Source organism: Pecten maximus, chromosome 5, assembly GCF_902652985.1.
Source record: "Pecten maximus chromosome 5, xPecMax1.1, whole genome shotgun sequence".
Classification (NCBI taxonomy): Eukaryota; Metazoa; Mollusca; class Bivalvia; order Pectinida; family Pectinidae; genus Pecten; species Pecten maximus.
Window position 1 is genome coordinate 12,576,913 of NC_047019.1, and position 20,150 is coordinate 12,597,062.

The 20,150-nt window shown below is 33.5% G+C and overlaps 1 protein-coding gene across 1 annotated transcript; it reads right to left on the bottom strand.

The window, feature by feature from the left end:
* Nucleotides 1-5: 5 nt before the first annotated feature.
* Nucleotides 6-20,100, bottom strand: LOC117327190 (nuclear migration protein nudC-like). The gene is made up of 10 exons (XM_033884045.1): nt 19,883-20,100; nt 7,281-7,358; nt 5,990-6,214; nt 5,356-5,418; nt 4,471-4,578; nt 3,873-3,941; nt 2,992-3,117; nt 1,639-1,722; nt 976-1,094; nt 6-569 (listed from the first exon to the last, which is right to left on the bottom strand). Exons 1-10 carry the CDS (start codon nt 19,952-19,954, stop codon nt 518-520), a joined length of 996 nt encoding a protein of 331 aa, XP_033739936.1. The 5' UTR covers nt 19,955-20,100; the 3' UTR covers nt 6-517.
* Nucleotides 20,101-20,150: the final 50 nt, after the last annotated feature.

The following is a 20,150-nucleotide window of genomic DNA, read 5'->3' on the forward strand; positions in this document are numbered from 1 at the left end:
GGAAATCATGTTTATTTTTCATTTATTCCAATTCTTGTTCCATGTCTCCATCATATTTGTCATCAAATACAAAATAAAAATGTGAATGCTTGGTGTGCTTTACCAATCCACTAATGATCAATGTATGTAATAAATCTGGTATGATTGTAATCATAAAACACATAAACAGTAAATGAAATATGAATTATTTCTTTATAAGGAACATCTTCAGTGGCTTGGTAAACAGTTGTTTTCTCAATGTAAATTATCTCTTTATTGGATTTCTCCTCAAAGGATTTATCTGTAATATTAATTTGCTGAAATGCTTGGCATCTCCTAGATGTACATGTAGTGTTGTATCAAAGTCATTCATAAAACGCAAATCAACAGATGTAGTATTAATCTCTAGTTGAAGATATCCACCGTGATGGGCAGTAATGGTCCGAAGTCCACAGTAACAACTGATGCCGAGTGTCCAGTCAAATTTTAGTAACATTTATGCATTTTCCATAAAAAAATGTCTCTCTTGTTGAAATGATCAGTTGAATTTACACTTGGAAAAGTCCATTTCTGGATGTTGTGACATAAATCTGAAGTAAAAACACAAAAAAACATTTTTAGATCATTTAAACATCTGTTACAAAATATGGTCAATGTTATGGCTATAAACTGTTAAGTCCCATGTCTTGTATTTTCCTGTAGTAAAATATCTCTAAATCTCTACATTGCAGTGAAATTAATTTGCTGTAAAATCTTGGAAATATCCTCAATGTCTTAAATTATTTTGATAATATAACATTTATGAACACATTTTAAATGAAAAATATCCAAATTTGGAGATCACTTATAAACACCATATCAACTCCTTCATGAATATATGCACTCATATTTTCATGTTGTAAAGACTGAAATATACCTACTCGACATGTTAAGAAAATTCAAATTTCCACTTGTCCATGTATAATTCAGTAAATTTTGTGGTAATTATTGACTTACTTTTTCATGATATCTGCCTTCTTTTGTTCCTCTGAGGTTGGTAGCCCCATCTCCTTCTGTCGCTGGTCATACATCATCTTCTCAACCAGTGATCGTGTGTCTCCGTCGAGATCAGACAACTGATTGTTATGAAAAAAAAAAAATTAAAACTGATATCATCTCGACCATTGACTGTCTCCATCCAGATCAGACAACTGATTGTTACGAAAAAATTCTGACATCAGTTAGAGAAATTTATTTAAATATAAGTTTCTTGTTTACAAACTCATCATTTTGATGTTATGACATAATTCAGCCTATAACTCAGTAAATCATATCAAAACATAAAAGTAATTATATTTATCACCTACCTACTCTTAAATGTGGTCAAGTGTGTCTTTTGAACTTGACCGATGAACATCAAAATGAGATTATCTTGTACACAAGCTTCGCATTAATGGACGAGTGGATGCCTGGGTACACAGACACTCAAAGTATTTCTATAACCCACCCCTCCCACTAATTTACTAAGTGGAGGTATGATAAGCAACAGTAGAGTAAAATTAAATTACTGACATTAAGTTTTTGCTATCTACTGATCTATGAAATTAAACATGCACACATTTATATAGGAATGTTTTGAGATATTTAGTTAAACTGGTTTCACAGTAGTTGTAGACTTACCTTTGAGTTTTCTGGTGAAACTTTCTTAGTGTTGATTTCAGGATCTGTCATGACTATTCGACTCCACCATTCCATTTTATTTATCTGGATAGAAACAATAAAACTAATCACATTCAGCTTAAACAGAAATGATATGCAATCCAAATCAAATTTAAAACAATGATGATAGAAGTTATATAACACAACCAATATTTTATGAACAAAAGACGCCAAGGGACACTAAATTCATATGACTATTTATTATACTAATACATTGGGCTAACAGCTATAACAGCTGTGGTGCTTAACTCTCTCTACTAGGTGACCTTGCCAACATAAAATTTAAAGATATATACTAAAAACCCAATGTAAACTAGCCCAAATTGAAGATGTACCACAGCTGATGTAACATTTCGATGACTACACTGTCACTTTCATCTCTATGAAGATCCTTTGACACTAAGTTTGAAAATAGTATGACGAGATGGTAAAAATAAAATGGAATCAAAGAAGTATTCAAGATGGTATGATTGTACTGTAGTCGAATCGGCTACGTATTGTTTAACACTTGGACATGGAAGATGAAGGTGACCATGAAATCATTGAAACGTCCTGCTCTTAAATATCATATCGGTTGTGTTGTGTAACCTCTATCATATTTACATTACAAACCCGAAGAAAATGTTCCAGAATAAAAAGAAATGATATTTCAGTGTAATGACTTAAATAAACAAGACATGGAAATATTTAATGTTAACAGACGTTTAATATCTTTGATGTATATTAAATTAACTAAACAAGACATTGAAACAGTTAAGACATGGAAAAAAGTTAATATTGACAAATGTTTAATATATTTGATGTATATTGATCTAACTAAACAAGACATGGAAACAGTTTAATATTGACAGACTTTTTATCATCTTTGATGTATATTGCATTAACTAGACAAGACTTCGAAAAATTCAATATTGACAGAATTTTTAATTTTTGATGTATATTGACCTAACTAGACAAGACTTGGAAATATTTAATATTGACATACTTTTTAATATTAACAAAGAATAGTACAGAACTCTTACAAGAGAACTACAAACCACAAAATTACATATATAATAAAAGATCAAACTGTATCATAAGGCCGGTTTATCCTTCTAGGTCTCATAAGTGAAGTAACGGAAGATTGCATGAAAATCTAGACGATCAGAGGGTAAACCAGGAAAACGAAAAGAAAGATGTCCAACAACATTTCTAGGTCAACAAAGGAATTGTAAGTGATTTCTACTGAGGTTTAGGCTTCAACAGACACAGGGACTCTGACTCTTTACATGTTGACAATCATATTGTTGCCAACTGTATGCTGCATCGACTTACTTTTTCTATGTTAACTATAAGCTCCTTCCTGTCCTCAATACACCACGTTGACTCCTCTACCTTGATATCGTTGTATGTATCACCCTCAAGCACAGGAGGATGTCCTTTAAGTCCAACTTTGATGTGCTACAACAGTAAAGGTACACTCATCATTATTTATCATCAGTTCTCTTCAGTGTTTCAGCATTTATCTAATAAGCAAGCATACTGGATATTGCTAAAGCATGTCTCCTACTGGACTCTGCTAAAAATAGAAACAGTGACCTTGACCCAAAACCCCTTGAACACAAACTTGTTATGAGATATTATGGTCCTTTATCACTGTTTATATATATAATTTGATCAAAATTCCTGCAAGGAATCAAGCTACTAGAGAGCTGACAATCTTTGGCATTATGTACATACATATAAGATGGATGGAAAGGAAACCTATAATTCAACTGGTTTCACCAGTAGCAGGCTAATAATACACTAATTTGTATTTGCTTAAATAGGAATAGGACAAAAAACTCTCACTAGGAGAAAAACTTCTTGAAATCTGGCTAAATTTTTCCCTTTTCTGTACGTAGTCATCAGGGATGAATACAAACCTTTGGAAGAGGTTGGAGTAAACACTAAATTAAAGTGTAAGGGGATAAAGGTGAAATTAGGGTACTTACATTATATACTACATGTAAACTCAATCAGGGGTGTATCAAAATATTATTAAGCATGTAGAAATAGCCAGCATTAACCTCAGGTATCACATTGTAATTAAACCTCAGAGTATCAACTTTTAATACCCTATAATTATGATATAATAATTATGCTTAAACAATTCACCTACAATGACATCCCTGATTTCTTTTCAAGCATTCAAGTTGAAATATGGTGGTACCTACCCGTTTGTCAATCTGTACCACCAAATCTTTTCCTTTCAGAGGGAATGAAACATTAAATGGCACTCTCAGCTGTAATGACAACAAGATTTATCAATAACGGGAAATCAAAATTTCATTTATAACCAGAAAATCAATATTATATAAACTAGAAAATCAATATCTATATTTATAACAAAAGAAGTCAATATTTACCTAAATCAGAAAGGTATTATTCATTTATAATAAATTGTTCTCATGACAAATGGGTAATACAGTTGATTTTGAAGCAGAAATTGATTATAACTTCAGATTGAAATAGACTATAACTTTCTAAACAGAGATGTAACATTTTTATCTAGGACTGGAAGATTTCTGTTGAGAAAAATCTTCATGCATAAAAGATATTGGTAATATCTTAAAAGAATACTTCAAATAACACAAGTTTTTCTTCAGCACCCCACAAAAAAAACTTAAACAAAAACTTAAGTCATTCATAGCTTTCTTGTTTTTGTCAGCCCAGTCTAACCAGAACTTAATTTTTCATATAATTAACTTGTTAGTGGCAACATCATTTTTGTCAGCCTTGTCTAGCCAGAACTTATATTTTTTTTATAATTACCTCAACTTCTTCCAGTGTCTGTGTCCACTTGTAGTTGGGCATGTCTGCTCCGTTTCCTGAATTTGGTTTCAATTTTCCCTTGTCTTTTTCATCTTCCTCTTCATCTGACTGGAGAGATTAATAGAAACCTATATTAATATGTATCTGACTGAGACCATTTGTTATCCAGTGCCAGAAGACAGATTGGTGTCCTTTCAACATCATAGGATAACAACCAACAGATCTGAAATTAATATTCAGCTGTAATATATGTCTAATCCCTTACAATTTCCTCAATAATGTATCTGGTCCAGACACTCTGTCACTTCACCATTATTAACCAATTCACTTAAAAGGCAGAGTATGTCTATTTCATAGTTTAAGAAGGTTTTTCAAGCATTTCAATTTTACTAATTACACTAGACCCCTATTAAGTAAAATATTATGAACAAGTATGCTGTTTTAAAAGACAAAGAGATGTTTTATATCAAAATAAATTAAAATAATGATACTAGTAAAAAGTTAAACAAAACAAGCAGTGAGCCTAACACTGAATGTAAACATTGAATACTTCATTAATCCTGATGGTAACAACGCCTATACCATAAATTATACAGTTGTTCTTAAAATGTTATGACTGGTGTACAAGAAGAGAGTTAATTTTGAGTTGAATTCAAGAGCTTATTTTAAAATTGAAATTGTTTCATTCTACTCAATGATTGACTGTTCTCAATAATTGATTGCTTTAGATTAAAACTTCAAAATCCTTAAACATTGAGACACCTGATAAAAATGTTACAATATTACAATGACATCAAAAAAACTTTCATCACACCCAGGATCTGATATTTACCTAAAACGATTCGACAATAACATTAAGCTTATATATTCAGACATGAATATTACCTTGTCTCCATTTTCTGCCTTCGGCGTTTCTTCTTCCGGTGTTGCTGTGTTCTCGGATTTTTCCTAATGGAGAAAATCTAAATTTATAGATTTGATCCAGAATGGTCGACACAACAACATACATGGACATTGAAGCTTTAGATATCATAAATTACATCAAGGCAACATCCTTTTATAAAGGAGGACTTGTCTTTTGAACTGTTCTAACAAACATATAGCTCTTTTAATGGGTGACAATACATCAAAGTTATATTGTATAACATTACAAATAAAGCTGTTGTGGTTTCTTTACTATAGATAATAAATGTTAATTTAAAATCATCTCTTAAATGGACTTTAATCATTGATCAATTTAAATACAAACAAGTGTTAATACCGAGACTCATGCCTAAACTTTTGAAATACTATGAGGAAACATTTTTCTACTTGAGATTACATCAGGTTTTGCAATAAGATTCTCATTCCAGACCATACAGGTAAATTTCAGGTACAAAATAAGGGTGGTTTAACACTTTACGAATTCTGATTATGAGAACTAAAAGAGACGTTCATAACACAATAATAAAGATCTTGATAACTATTGTGGCAAAATAGAATTCCAAGGAAGAATACTACAGAATAAATGTTTAAATACCGTATCCAATTCATTCTGAAGTTGTTGTGCCTCCTCATCTGTAAGCTCCTTAATTTTAGGTTCCTCTTCTTTAGATTTATTTTCTTGTGCTTTTTTCTCTGCCTCTGCTTTTTTCTTGGCGAGACGTTCTTTCCTACGGATTTCCTCCTGTTCTCGTTCCTCTCTCAACTTTCGTTTCTCCTCTTCTGCATCTTTTTGGTATTTTTTGAATACATCCATAACAATCTGACAAATATAGAGATTATCACCAAGTATTAATACTTCATACATATATCCTATTGATTTGTAACATCCCTTCAACAGAAATAATGCAGGGCGGAACATTATATATACGCCCATCAAATGGCAAACATACTATCTTGCATGAAAATAAGATTTGCATCACCTTAAGAGTAGCTAGCTAGCACAATATAAATCGTACCTTTCACTACACAGTCAATGTTTAATTTTAAAGTTTAAACAGTTTGAGGAAAATATGTACATGTAATCCAAAATCTCCAACTCACTAAACACAACTTGATTATCTGATTGTAATGCCTACCAACTTTCAAAGAAATTGATAGAAAGCTGTAGTTCTAAGGAAATCTACAGACAAGATTCAAGTACTGAATATAAACAAAGGGAAATAACTTCTGCAAAAATATTCAAATCAATTTTTTTTTGTTGGAAATAACTTTTATATCATGATTATAATGCATTCCATGTTTGAAAGTAATTAGTTGAGAAATGGAGAGCTCTGGACAAAAATATCAAATACTTAAAAAAGGACAATATTATTTTGCAAAATACAAGGATATGTAGTCAAATTATAATTCTTTTCAGGGAAACATAAAAATGTATCATAATCAGAGCCTACCATGTTTCAAAGGACTTAGTCAAAAATCAAGGAGATCTCATGACCAAAAAAAAAAATTAGAATTAACAAAAGGCAATAACTTTCATAAAGATAGTCAGATCAAAATTCATTTTAGGGGGAAACAACAATATATCATGATGATAATATATTCCAAGTTCCATAGAAATTGGTCGAAAAATGTAGGAGATCTCTGGACGAACAGAATATCATAATACTCTCATCATATGTAACTGACGTATAAAAAGTATTAATGCATCCATGACATTTGGTTGCACAAAATTTCACTTTTCCGATATAAATCAGGCAAATACATTATTGATGTATATATGTATCTAATTTGATAAACTATGTATACATTGATGTGATCTTGATCAAACTTGATCAATTTTATCATCATGGTATGAAGTTTGGCACTTTAAAAACCTCGTTTCTTACCTCCTCAGCTAGACCTTCCTTTCCACCAGTATAAAAATCTGTCTTTCTTGATAGAAAGCTGAATAGGCAATCCAGAATCTGTAACAAAGCATCAGTAATAAAATTAATTCATATGTGCAGGTATTAATCTAAATAGAGACCTGATTTGAACATTGCATGATTTCACATTCAGCAGAAATGGAACAGGCTTAACCCTGGCGGCCAGATATCTCTAATGGTTAGAGCATCTGTCTCGCGTTCGGAGGCTGTGCTCAAGTCCTGGTATAGTTGTTGCCATTTTCTCCTATTATATCCTGACTATCCCCCACCTCTCCCAGGAAGGTGGTATAAGTCTTGTCTGTAATGGAACTTGACTGGGCCAGTGGCCATTAAGCTCAATTGGTTGACCTCTAGAACATATCTCAGAGTTTGGAGGTCCTTGGTTTGAATCCAGGCTGCAGTCTGGTTATTTCATTTTCCTCTACTATTTGCCTTCTCCCCTACACAGACTTAGTACTGTCACATAAAATATCCAATTCTTGTAGTTTTAATCAAGTTCACCAATCATCAAGAGCTGACTGCTTCCTGTCTTTCTTTTCTTTAAAACTAGAAGCAAATAGAGGACTATTTGACTGTATGACATCATTAGGGGGGGGAAACCACCAACTAGGGTATGATATGCATATATACTTGCCAATTATTAGTCCAAATTTTCTGATACTCTTGCTATAGGCCTATATAACAGCTTAAATGTGATATTAACATCACAGCCCTTAATTAGATTAGCCTATTACATATATGCCATATGCCTTTGTTTACTAAGAACAAGAGGCCCAGATGGCCTCCATTGCTCACCTGGATATTTCAGTAATTATTGCAAAATTACATTTAGAGATTTTTTAAAAAAGAGGTGAATGGTCCTGATGCTGTGCGAGCAGATATTTTCCCCCCATTCCTTTTTAAGTTAACTCATATATGAGTAAATAACAGAAAAAACAATGAGTTGCATTTTAAAAAATCCAAGAACTATTTATTGACACTGTTCTTTGATAAAATTAAACTTGTCAATTGTAAAAAAAAAATAACAAAAATAGCAGAAAATTGGTGAATGAGAGGAATGATTTTGAAGAAACAAAATATCACAGAACTACATTTTTCATACATATTTATTTAATAGGCTGGAAACCTAAACAGAACAGAGAAAGTAATAGACCCCTTTCACAATCCCCGCAATCGACTACAATTTAGAGTTATTTCCCTTGAATATTTCTGAAAACGAGGCTCAGCCTGCTGAGAGACACTTCCGTGTTTGTCTCCAATGTCAACAATGTCGGCTTTGAATTTTAAGTTGAACAACACGGAAGATTTAAACAAACTGAAGGTTGCTGAGTTGAAAGAGATTTAAAAATACAGCGGTGAGAATGTAACAGGAAACAAATCTGCTCTAATAGCGAGACGTATTTCTCTTAAAATCAAGTTAAATGCCGCGGATAATATAGATGCCAGTGATGTATCGGACTCTACTGCCGGGATTGACCTATTTAAGGCGCTTGACGTAGAGAAAGAAATTTCCTACGAGCAATTGCAAATGTCAGCAAAAGATCGCATATGGAGTGGAGACTTGAGGAAAATGGTCGAATTTAATTTTCACCAACTCCATAATTATCTCGTAGGCATGGATCACTGGTAATTAATTAAACTGCTGAAACCTTTTTTCAAAGTGCTTCATGACACTTTTTTCATTGATGTTTGACTCCGAAAATAGCCGGTTTGTGCTGCTCCTTTTACATGTAATTAACACATTTATGATAAATCAATGAATTGCTATAAGATACTTGAATTAGAGGTTTTAATATATAATTGAACAATATATAGCAATGATTAATAGGGTAAAGTAACTTATACATTATATATAAGCTAATGTGCTGGTAATTTGTTATTAATACATAAAATTTGTCAATTTCTGAAAAGTTGTCCTGTACAAACAGGTTGACAGGTGAATAACGTCATGGTTCGTCAATAAAATTTGTTAAAGTGAATGCGTGTCCTGAGCGTTTTTTTCACGCCCCGTAATTCATTAAATGATATTTCAAAATTATAGTACCTGTATCATATAGATGGACATCTAATAGATTAACATGCAAAATTTGACTCTGATTAGACTAGTGCATAATATGCAAATGTACCGGCGAAGTTACGGTGCAATACATATACATATGTCCTGTGAGGAATGAGTAACCTGTGAGGAATGAGTGTCCTGTGAGAGTTTTTGCCCCGTAATTCGTTAAATAGTATTTTCTGTTAATTCCTTCTGCATCATACGGATGAACATCGAACCTATTAACATGCAAAAATTGACATCGAGTTTGATGCGAAGAAAGCATAATAATTCATTCATTTTCGGTGCAGTGTCCTGTGCGGTATTTGCACACCCCACAATTCGTACATATATACGCGATGTCTATTACTATCAATCTGCAAAATTTGACTTTGATAGAACAAGTCCATTTTAGCAAATGCTACGACGAATTTACAGTAAGTGTAAGATGAGTGTCCTATCAGTTTTTTGCACATTTTGTTAAATTGATAGGCGTGTAATAGATATGAATATTAACTAATAGTATAACTGATTTTGAAGTCATTACTGGGTACAGGGTAAATAGGTTAAGATTTTTGCGCTACTCTACGAAATAAAGGCCATACATTTTAAATGTTAAAAACAACTGCTATCGGTAATGTACGAAAAAGCAGTACTGCCGTCAATTATATATTTAGATGTATTTAAACTTTATAAGTGCGTTAACTATGTAGACAGTGTATTTGCACTTTTAATAAATACGTGTAATTAGAAATTACATTAAAAGTTAAAACTGTGCATTTTCTTGGTGTACATGTTGATCGTGAGCGTTAGTTAAATATTGAAGGATTTTACTTTTCATTATATTTTATTAACCATAATTATTTGTAGACATCGTTCTTTTTTCAAAAGGTGATTAACAGTATATGAATTGATTAGTGATGCCAACTAACTCACTGTAAATTATTGCCTCAGTTATGTGAAGTGGTTGATGACTTGTCAATGACCAGTTTTGTTTCGCGACTATTCAATTCAGCCCCATGCTGTGTCGATGTCAATGTATGGGTCATGGACATTATCATGGACATTATCGCAACAAAAGGCAGTAACGAATGCAAGTGTAACAGGACAATTATTATACCTTTTGTTAATTTTCTGTTTGCTTTTTATTTTATGTGATGCGTATTTTCGAGTGATTAAATAAAAGAGGTGTATATATATATACTCTAATAAGTATCACAGATATCCTCTATATTATATGTATGTTTTATATACATGTGCATAAATGTACAGATGTGTGTGTTGGTCATATAGTAATAACAACAATATTTTCTATACATGGGAAGGTATGCATATCACAAGTTATTTCTTGTATAATTTTAATATACGGACTTAGGGAGAAAATACGTATATTTCAGGAGTAATAAAGTTATTTCCACGGTATAATTCTAATAAACGGACTTTGGGAGAAAATACGTATATAGATCTACGTGTATTTGTAATTCTTATATAACGGACACATGTACAGTTTTAAAGTTTGAGCAGTTCGATCACCAGTGATCATGACCATGCCTGCGGCAAAGTACCCGAGGTTGGCACGGCGCCACAGGACACTCACTAGTTAGTACACCACAGGTACTTGTGGACATGATTATGATGTTTTTAATTTAAATGTTTTATTATAGACGATTAAATTATTGTATCACAATCGCATGCTTAATTTGTAAAAAAAAATATACTAAATTTATAAGGCCGAGGTACGATATATTTTTTTTACAAATTAAGCATGCGATTGTGATACAATAATTTAATCGTCTATAATAAAACATTTAAATTAAAAACATCATAATCATGTCCACAAGTCCACCTGTGAACAAAAATCACGGGGCGTGCGAACACCCCGCGGGACACCCTGCAATGTAACTTCGACAGTACATTTAAATAATATGCACTCGTGCAATCAAAGTCAACTTTTGCATGGTAATAGGCTCAATGTTTATCTGTATGATACAGAAAACATAGTTTCAAAATATCATTTAATGAGTTACGGGGCATGTAAAAGCAATCACAGGACACTCATTCCTCACAGGACACTCGTATGTTTATGGCACCGTAACTTCGTGTTCGCCGGTACATTTGTATAATATGCACTCGTTATATCAAAGTCAAATTTGACATCTTCATAGGTTATATATTCATCTGTATGATACAGAAAAAAATATTTAATAATATCACTTAACGAAATGCGGGGCGTGCAAAAACCCTCACAGGACACTCATTAGGCACACCCCTTGTGACTTGTGACCGTCAACTTGTCAGCAGGCTGAGCCTCGTTTTCGCGAAATTCAGGGGAAATAACTCTTTACATTTTGCGATTGTGAAACTGGCCTATTGGACTTTAATAATTACTCCTGACTATTGACTATATTACAATAAAATGCAATATATCCTAGATCTCAAAGTGAAATTGTATACATCTTGGAAGATTGACGGAAAATAATACTGATTATTATATTACACATTTACATTTCAACTCTGCACACTCAGACAGAGCCATGGTTTTATAAGATATTTCAATTGATTCAAGTTTCAAAGGCGTAGCTGAAATTTTAATTTTCTCCAGATTATCCAGAGGCATTTCAGAGGTTGCGTGCGTTAATCAGCTTGATGAATAAATCGCAAAATGTTTCATCATCATTAGCCCTGATGGCCATGTTAGACATTAGTGCAGCTGCAACCCTTATGTACACTTACTATCAAAAACCCATATTAATTCTAAAAGTACACCAGAAGTCAGTTTCCTGTATTAATTGTAAACATACATTGGAAAGTACCAGAAATTGATGCAATACTTCGATAGGGAAACATCAAGTTTCCAAGTAAACAATGGTTTCAGTAAACATCTTTTAGTAAACTACAGTTGAGTGTACATGTAAGCTAATATAACCTTTACACCTAGTGCACTAGTAGTGCACTACGTTTAAACTAGTAGTGCACTACATTTAAACTACAGGTAAACTAGTAGTGCACTACACCCTAAGAGGCAATGAACAGCAAAATCCCCATACATGTAATTGGCAGTACCCAAGGCTACCTGTGATTTTTACCTGCACTGTATATATATCGCTATCTAGCAGTTATATTCAAAGAGTTATTAAAAAGGTTTGGAAGCTTAGTTTGATGTTATATATTTCAACCTTTCTATTCTTGTTAGTTATACACTGTAACTAAGTTAAGAGAAATTTACTTTATAAATCCTTTAACTAAGTTAAATTGTTCAAGCCAAGTTTCATTTATCTTTTGGTTCTTTATATTTTGAAATGATTAATCAGTTATATATTTCACATGTTTAATTCCAGTAATTTTGTTTTCATCACATGAAATATATAATAAAACATTTGACAACAATTATCGTTACTTGATGTGATATTATATGCTTATTAAAACCTTATTCAGTCCATAATATATGTTGTACATTCTATGTGTATACATCCAATGCTTAAAGTCAGAAACCTGAACACATAAAGAAATTGATTAAACATTTATTTAACATGTAAAGAATATATTATAACACATGTGGATCATGTGGACCTTAATTTTTTACAGTTCATGCTAACATGTTTTTTGCAATATTGTTTCAAAACTAAATTTTGGGATACATTTTGATCAGCATTTAAGTGTTTTCCTAGTATTGCATTAAGAAAATGATTAATTGTTCTTTACCTTAAAATGTATAACTGATGGGGATTTTACTTCTTCTTGTAAATAAAGGAAATCAGCTTATAAACTATATTTATTGAATATCTTTATTGTGAAGAAAAATGTATATAAAAATTAATTATTTTTTTGCGATGATTCACAAAAAAAAAAAAAAAAAATTGAAAAAACATCCACAGCTAGATATTATATATGGGTAGTGTTAGATGCTAATTTTTTTTTTTCAATTTCAATTTCTTTATTGACTGTGGGCCATATTGCCCATTAGCACATATTTTAATATACAAAGTCATAATATACGTGAACAGCAATAGAAATTACAAAGTGGAGAACGAGTTCAGAGTTTGTACATATAGCCAGGATCTTATTGGCTTCGAAAATAAGATTTGCATATACAATTCACTGACATAAGTTATATTAAATATAAAAGTCTATACTTAGTCAAATCATGTACTATTGGTTACATATAATATTGATATAATAACAGTATATTAAAAGCTATGTATTTGATCCAAATGAATGATCTCAACGGTGAGGGAGATGCGAGAGTGGTTGGGGATACCCCTACCAGAAACTCGCACATCCCCCGTTGAGATCAGGCAGATCTGATTGTATGGTGAAATACTTATGTGTATCAAGTTAAAATATATGGAGCGAATGTAGGGGAAAGTGAACAAGTTAAAGACATGCGGCTCGAATCTTATTAGCTTCGAAAATAAATTTGCCTAAACGAGTTAGCTGTTTGATATTATTTACATTCAATAGCTGTATCAATTTAAACATTGAAGGTTTCTGCCAGTAATATTTTTTAATGAGACGACGTCTTAAGTTATTGTACATGTTACATTTCAATATAAAATGGTATTCATCCTCTACTTCAGTCGCTGACTTACAAATTATACAATATCTCTTATGTCGATCAATATTCTTGAAGCGGCCGGTTTCGATTGCTAAAGAATGCGCAGACATACGAATTTTCGATAAACATATTCTGTAATTCATAGGTATATATTTTGTTAAGTAAAATTGAATGGAAAAATTGTCCACAATATACTGATATAAAAAGCATTTAGAAGACTTTTCTAAGAGATCTCTTAAATATTGCCTAGCTTGATCAAAAATTCTTTGACGTATACAAGATAAAGTAGCTTTAGAATTATGTGATGATTGGCAGAGCCATACATCACCAAAACCTAAGGAGCAAAGCAGATCCTTTACACATTGTACCCAATTAAAACATGACCCAGTGTTCTTAGTTAACAAAAAGTTGTACGCAGTATTTAAAATACAATTTTTCGTGTCAAGTAGTTTGAACCAGTATTTTATTATCCTATATCTCCTTGTGTATTCTAAAGGGAAACGGCCAAGTTCCCAGTATACCATTGCATTATTTGTAGATTTTTTAACTTTAAGTAATCTCTTACAAAAATGTAAATGGACCTGTTCAATATCTAACCCTTTGGTCGACCCCCAAACTTCACATGAATAGAATAAAATGCTACTTACATAGGTGTCAAACATACTCAGCATGGTTTTACAATTTAGATTCATGTTTACACATTTAGAAAACAAAGCAAACATAGCTTTACGTCCTTGGTCAGACAATTTTTTTTGTACATTCGTGAATTTATTATTGTATCTAAAGTTTACGCCAAGATAGGAGAAATCGTCAACACAATTTTTTTCTCGCGGTAAGACCATATTTCACAGTTACGGATTTTCCCGCCTTTACGGAAAACCATAACTTTTGTTTTCTCAATATTGACTGTTAGTTTCCATTTGTCACAATAAGTTGCGAGATTATTTAATAATTCCTGTAAGCCTTCGACAGTTTCAGAGAACAAGACTAAATCGTCAGCATACAGCATCAGAAATAAGCTTAATTCGCCAAAATCGTAATTTTGGTTACATTTCGATATAAAAAAAGATTCAAAATCATTTACGTACATGGAAAATAATATCGGCGACAAAGTTTCGCCTTGCATTAAACCAATATCGTTTGAGAAAAAATCAGATAAACAACCTTTAAATTTGACACAAGATTTAACATTGTTATAAATTGATTTAATTATTTGAAGAAGCTTGCCCCTGACACCTAATTTCGAGAGTTTATACCATAAATTAATTCTGTTCACATAGTCAAACGCCTTGCGAAAGTCGACAAAGCAACAATACAAACGTTTATTTTCACTTAAGGATTTAGTAATAATAGAGTGTAAGGCAAAAATCGCATCTACAGTGCTTAATCCACTACGAAATCCAAATTGTGCATCTGTAATTGTCTCATAAGTTTCGGACCAACGTATCAATCTTAAATTCAGAATGGACGTAAATAATTTGCCCAAACAACTTAGCAAGCTGATACCTCTAAAATTGTTGGGATCAGTTTTTACACCTTTTTTATGAACAGGAGTTATTATTGCCACAGACCACTCGGTTGGGAAGTAACCAGAGTTCAAAATTGAATTAAAAAGTGTACATAAAACAGGCATAATTATTTCTTTTCCAACTAAAAAACATTCGTTCAAAATTCCATCTATTCCATGTGACTTGCCATGATTTAAGTTATTAATAGCCTTCTTAATTTCATCAATACTAATTGGACTGTCTAATTCCTCATATAATGGGACAGTATTTTCTTCAGAATCGTGATTACAAAAGGTACCAGTTTCATCACCATCATTGGTGGCTAAACCTTTGAAATGTTCAAACAATGTACTGATTTTCATTTCTGGACCTGATGACTTGGAAGATGAAAACTTTTTATAGAACTGTTTTGGGTTGTACTTCCTTAGGTATTCAAGCATATCCCCTTCAAATCTAATATACATCCTTTTCTTTGTAAGTTCGGCTAATTTATATAACCTTTTCTTATCAATTAATATTTTATGATTATTTATGGATTTACATCTATTGAAAATATTCAATGCGTTTTTATAATTGTAAAACATTTTTTTTAACTCTGTGTCAAACCAGGGTTTGTCCTCGCACACGTGTGAACCTCTAGTTCGGTTCGTCTGGTCATGCCCTGTTGCACCTTTGGTGTGTGTATCGCACGTACGAGTAGTCAGAGTAAACGGGCGCATCGTCCGGGTGAATTCGTCGGTAAAGCGACTTACACAGGAATCGATTGAATGTTGAGTGACCTCACCCGAAATTACAACGGACGCGTTAATATTATCAAGATTACTAGTAAGGTTATCTAAGAACTGACCACTATGTTCCTCATTCCAGCGATAATTCGGTATTTGTTTGTGTTCGGTTGATTCCGCATACGCGGTGTCGCGCTCGTCCAATGAGAATCGTGTAGACAATTCCAGGTGCAAGGGGGCGTGGTCAGACAAAACATTGAAATTACACACTATGAATTTTTTAACTAAGTTTATAAGGCATGGGTTTAAAATCAAATAGTCAATAACACTCATACCATTATGACCACAATATGTATAATCATTAGAATAACCGTCTACATCTCTACCGTTAAATATGCGTATTCCAGTAGATTTACATAAATCAATTAACCGATTGCCAAACTGGTTAACAGTGTCGTCAGGGTTGGACCGTGTACAATATTCATCGTCAGGGATGTAGTGGAACATATTAGAGAGTTGCCTCTCTAAACTGACATGGATATTATCATTTTGGACAAAATCAGATTGTGTGCCTGTGCGGCTATTAAAGTCGCCGATTAACATAAGTTTACCTTCGCTACTATAGCAATTAATACAAGCTTCAAGCTCAAAAAATAAATCACAGTTATATTTGCTGTAAAAAATAGAATTTGCGGGTGGTATGTACACGCCCGCTAAATAGACATCCTCAGTTTCTAGTAATAAACATTTATCTATCTTCAGCCATACAATCGAATCGTGAATTATGTCACAAACAGAAATATGTTGTTTCAATTTAGAATCAATTAAGACTACAATACCGCCACCTTGAGTAGTATTGGTAAGTTTCCTAGGTACCACATGGGAGTCGAAACCATCAATATCAACTTGATAATCGTTTGGAATCCAACATTCAGTAAGGATGATTATATCATATGTTTTCAAAAATAATTGTAAACTAATAGATTGTAATTTTCTGTCCAAACCACCATTTATGTTCCATGATAACAGGCTAATGCCGGTACATAATGACTGTGATATAGAGTCTGGGTTTGACTCATACTCCACGTTGTCCTATTTACGAACGTTTTTGGGGGCACCCTTGGTAGGTACACGGACGGACTGGACGGACGAATCGGGATCCTTGTAAAGGTCACCATTTATGTACAATTTGTCTTTCACAAACACTGCCCTTTTCTTTTCGCCACGTGCTTGTTTCCAGATTGGCCATAGTTTCTTCCTGGTTTCCTGGATCTCCTTGGGATACTGGTCCGATATGAAAACGTCACTCCCCTTCAATTTTTTAGAGTTTTTTTTCACTCTCTCTTTCTGCTGAAACTGATTGAATTTGGCTACTATGGGTCTGATCTTACCCGTCGTCTTAGGACCAATCCTGTGCGCCCTGTCAATGAGTAGATCTTCAGTAAAGTCCATCTTATCAACCGCTAAGGATTTGATTTTTTGGATACAATCCTCATTTGGTTCACGTACTTGGGCCCCTGTAACAACATCCGTTCGATCAACATAATCAGGACCATCTTCTTCCTTAACACCAAAAAATAGCAAGTTGTCCCTCATTGAACGACATTTAAGATCCATGATGTCATCATTTGCACGGTCAAGACTCCGTTGAATTTGGCCGAGGTCGGCATAATTTTGACGATTATCTTCAAACTGTTTGTTGATAAAAGCTTGAGAACCCTCAATGTCGTCCAATCGTACCTTAAAGTTTTTAACATCCTCGTGGTGTTCACGGAAAACTTTCTCAAGAGAGTCCAGCTTAGATAATTTGCCTGTCAATGCATCCACTTTCGATATTAAAGGTGTAATAAGAGAAAGTGCCCAAGCGGGGGGGTTGTCCATAGATGGCGGCGGGGTGTGGGGTTGACTGGCCGGAGTCATCGGTGTAGGAGACGCCATATTGTTATAAAACATGTTCTGAGGCTGGCCGTTATTCATATAGGGTTGTCCATTATACCATTGGTTACTTTGTGGTTGAAACATAGGGCCCGGGCTGGGGGCCGGAGGTGGACACGACATATTGGTATTACACGTGTACACGTTAGCACTGTTCATGCATGGATTACCACTATATGCAGTACTGCTCACCTGTGGGTCGTCACTTTCGCTGGCTTTTTTAGTATTTGTACCCTTGACACGTTTCTTCGGAGGCATAGTAATTAGTTACAGATTTATATCTACTCCAACATGGTATACAACACCAAAAAACGTTCATAACTCGTAGAATAAGACCGTGCATATCGGAGCTCCGACATGCACGTCCGCACTGTCTCACGCCGGAAGTCAAAACCTAATTACAGGTAGGTAACGCAGAGGAGCCTGGCACAGCATGCTATAAATGGACCCCTGGGGGGTAATTGGGGACTTGACAAAACTATAGCCAGGTGTTAAAACAGGCACACCTTAAGACTAATCCTCATCTGATACATGGCGTACATGTTATGGGGGTCCATAAGGTGGTGGTGAGGTGGGGTTTGGGCCCTGGGGCCCAGGTGGCCATGACAACAGGCATGTCCTGAGAGTACCAATTATACATAAAGGTACAGGTACATAACTTGTTGTGTAGATATTATATGTCTCTTACAGTACATAAATGAGAATATCTTTGAAACTTAAGATTCTTGATTATATACTATGAAATGATTTCATTGTTGAATTAACAGATATTAGTGAAGTAACAATACATTGAATTTAAATATATTTTTGTCTGATAAAATAATACATATTAAAATGTATACATATACAGTGTACTTGAGAAAAAATCTACAAACAGTCATCAAGGCCTATTAAGGTAGAATTAATCATAACATAAATGTATATTAACTACATCTAAAAAGATAAATGAAAAGCATCAAAATTTTGAAATCAGGAAGATAAACCTTAATTTTACACTATAATGAAATCTTTTCAAAAAAGATAATGATAAAAACCCCACTACAAATCCAGTTGATTGAGTTTTAATTCCTCTTGTGCAATATATCATATAAGAACCGCAGCCAATTTTATTTTCAGTTAATTTTATATGAAATTTTATCAACATTTAAATATCCCTGGTAAAGTCAGGATGACAGAAATAAGCCTAAGGCAGGCAATTTACACAGGGCTGTATATGTAACAACTACAATATACAGGTATGTAACACAGGTGTCCAGTGGCACTGTCCATTACCTGACTGGACGTAGTGCACTATTAGTTTACCTGTAGCTTAAATGTAGTGTACTACTAGTTTAAACGTAGTGCACTAGGGTGTAATGGTTAGCTTACACTCAACTGTTTTATTTACATGTACCTTGTCGTGAATTAATGCGTCATTAAATAATGTATTGCAAAATTTACTATTTTAGCGATTTCGTCTATTTCGGCAATTTTCAGCAACAAATCCATACTCTAACTGTTGTATGATAAGCGAGTTTGCGTATTAGCATTTAGGCCCATTTATATACAAGTTGGCGGGTTTCCACAACATTATCAACATACAGCACATAAATTATATACATAAAAGACTATTCCTCATGAAATGACCAGAGCAGATAATAACAATTATTAAATAACTGTTCTAGTAATTATATCATACAACAAAACAATTCAATGGAATTATTATTCCTACAACAATCGTTTGGTGTGAGCATTGACAGAAACATCTAGAACATGCGATATCGTTCTTGTTTCGTTTTCAAAACATGGAAAGACTAGTCTACCTCTTTGACTCCACCTTCACATTGCTGGGCCATAGCTAGCAGCATTCCATCGAATCTCTCAGGATCGCCCATGGTATCTGTGCTCTTTATGTAATTTACACAAATTGTAAATATTCCTTGTAAGAAAGCACTGTTAAGTTAAGTTCGCATGTACGCAGTCGATACCTTCTGCACGCCTTTCTACTTCCACGTCTTGTATGTGCTTGTAACACAAGTCACGACTCGTTAAGCGTTTAAGTGCTTGGCTGACACAGAAGTAATACTAAAA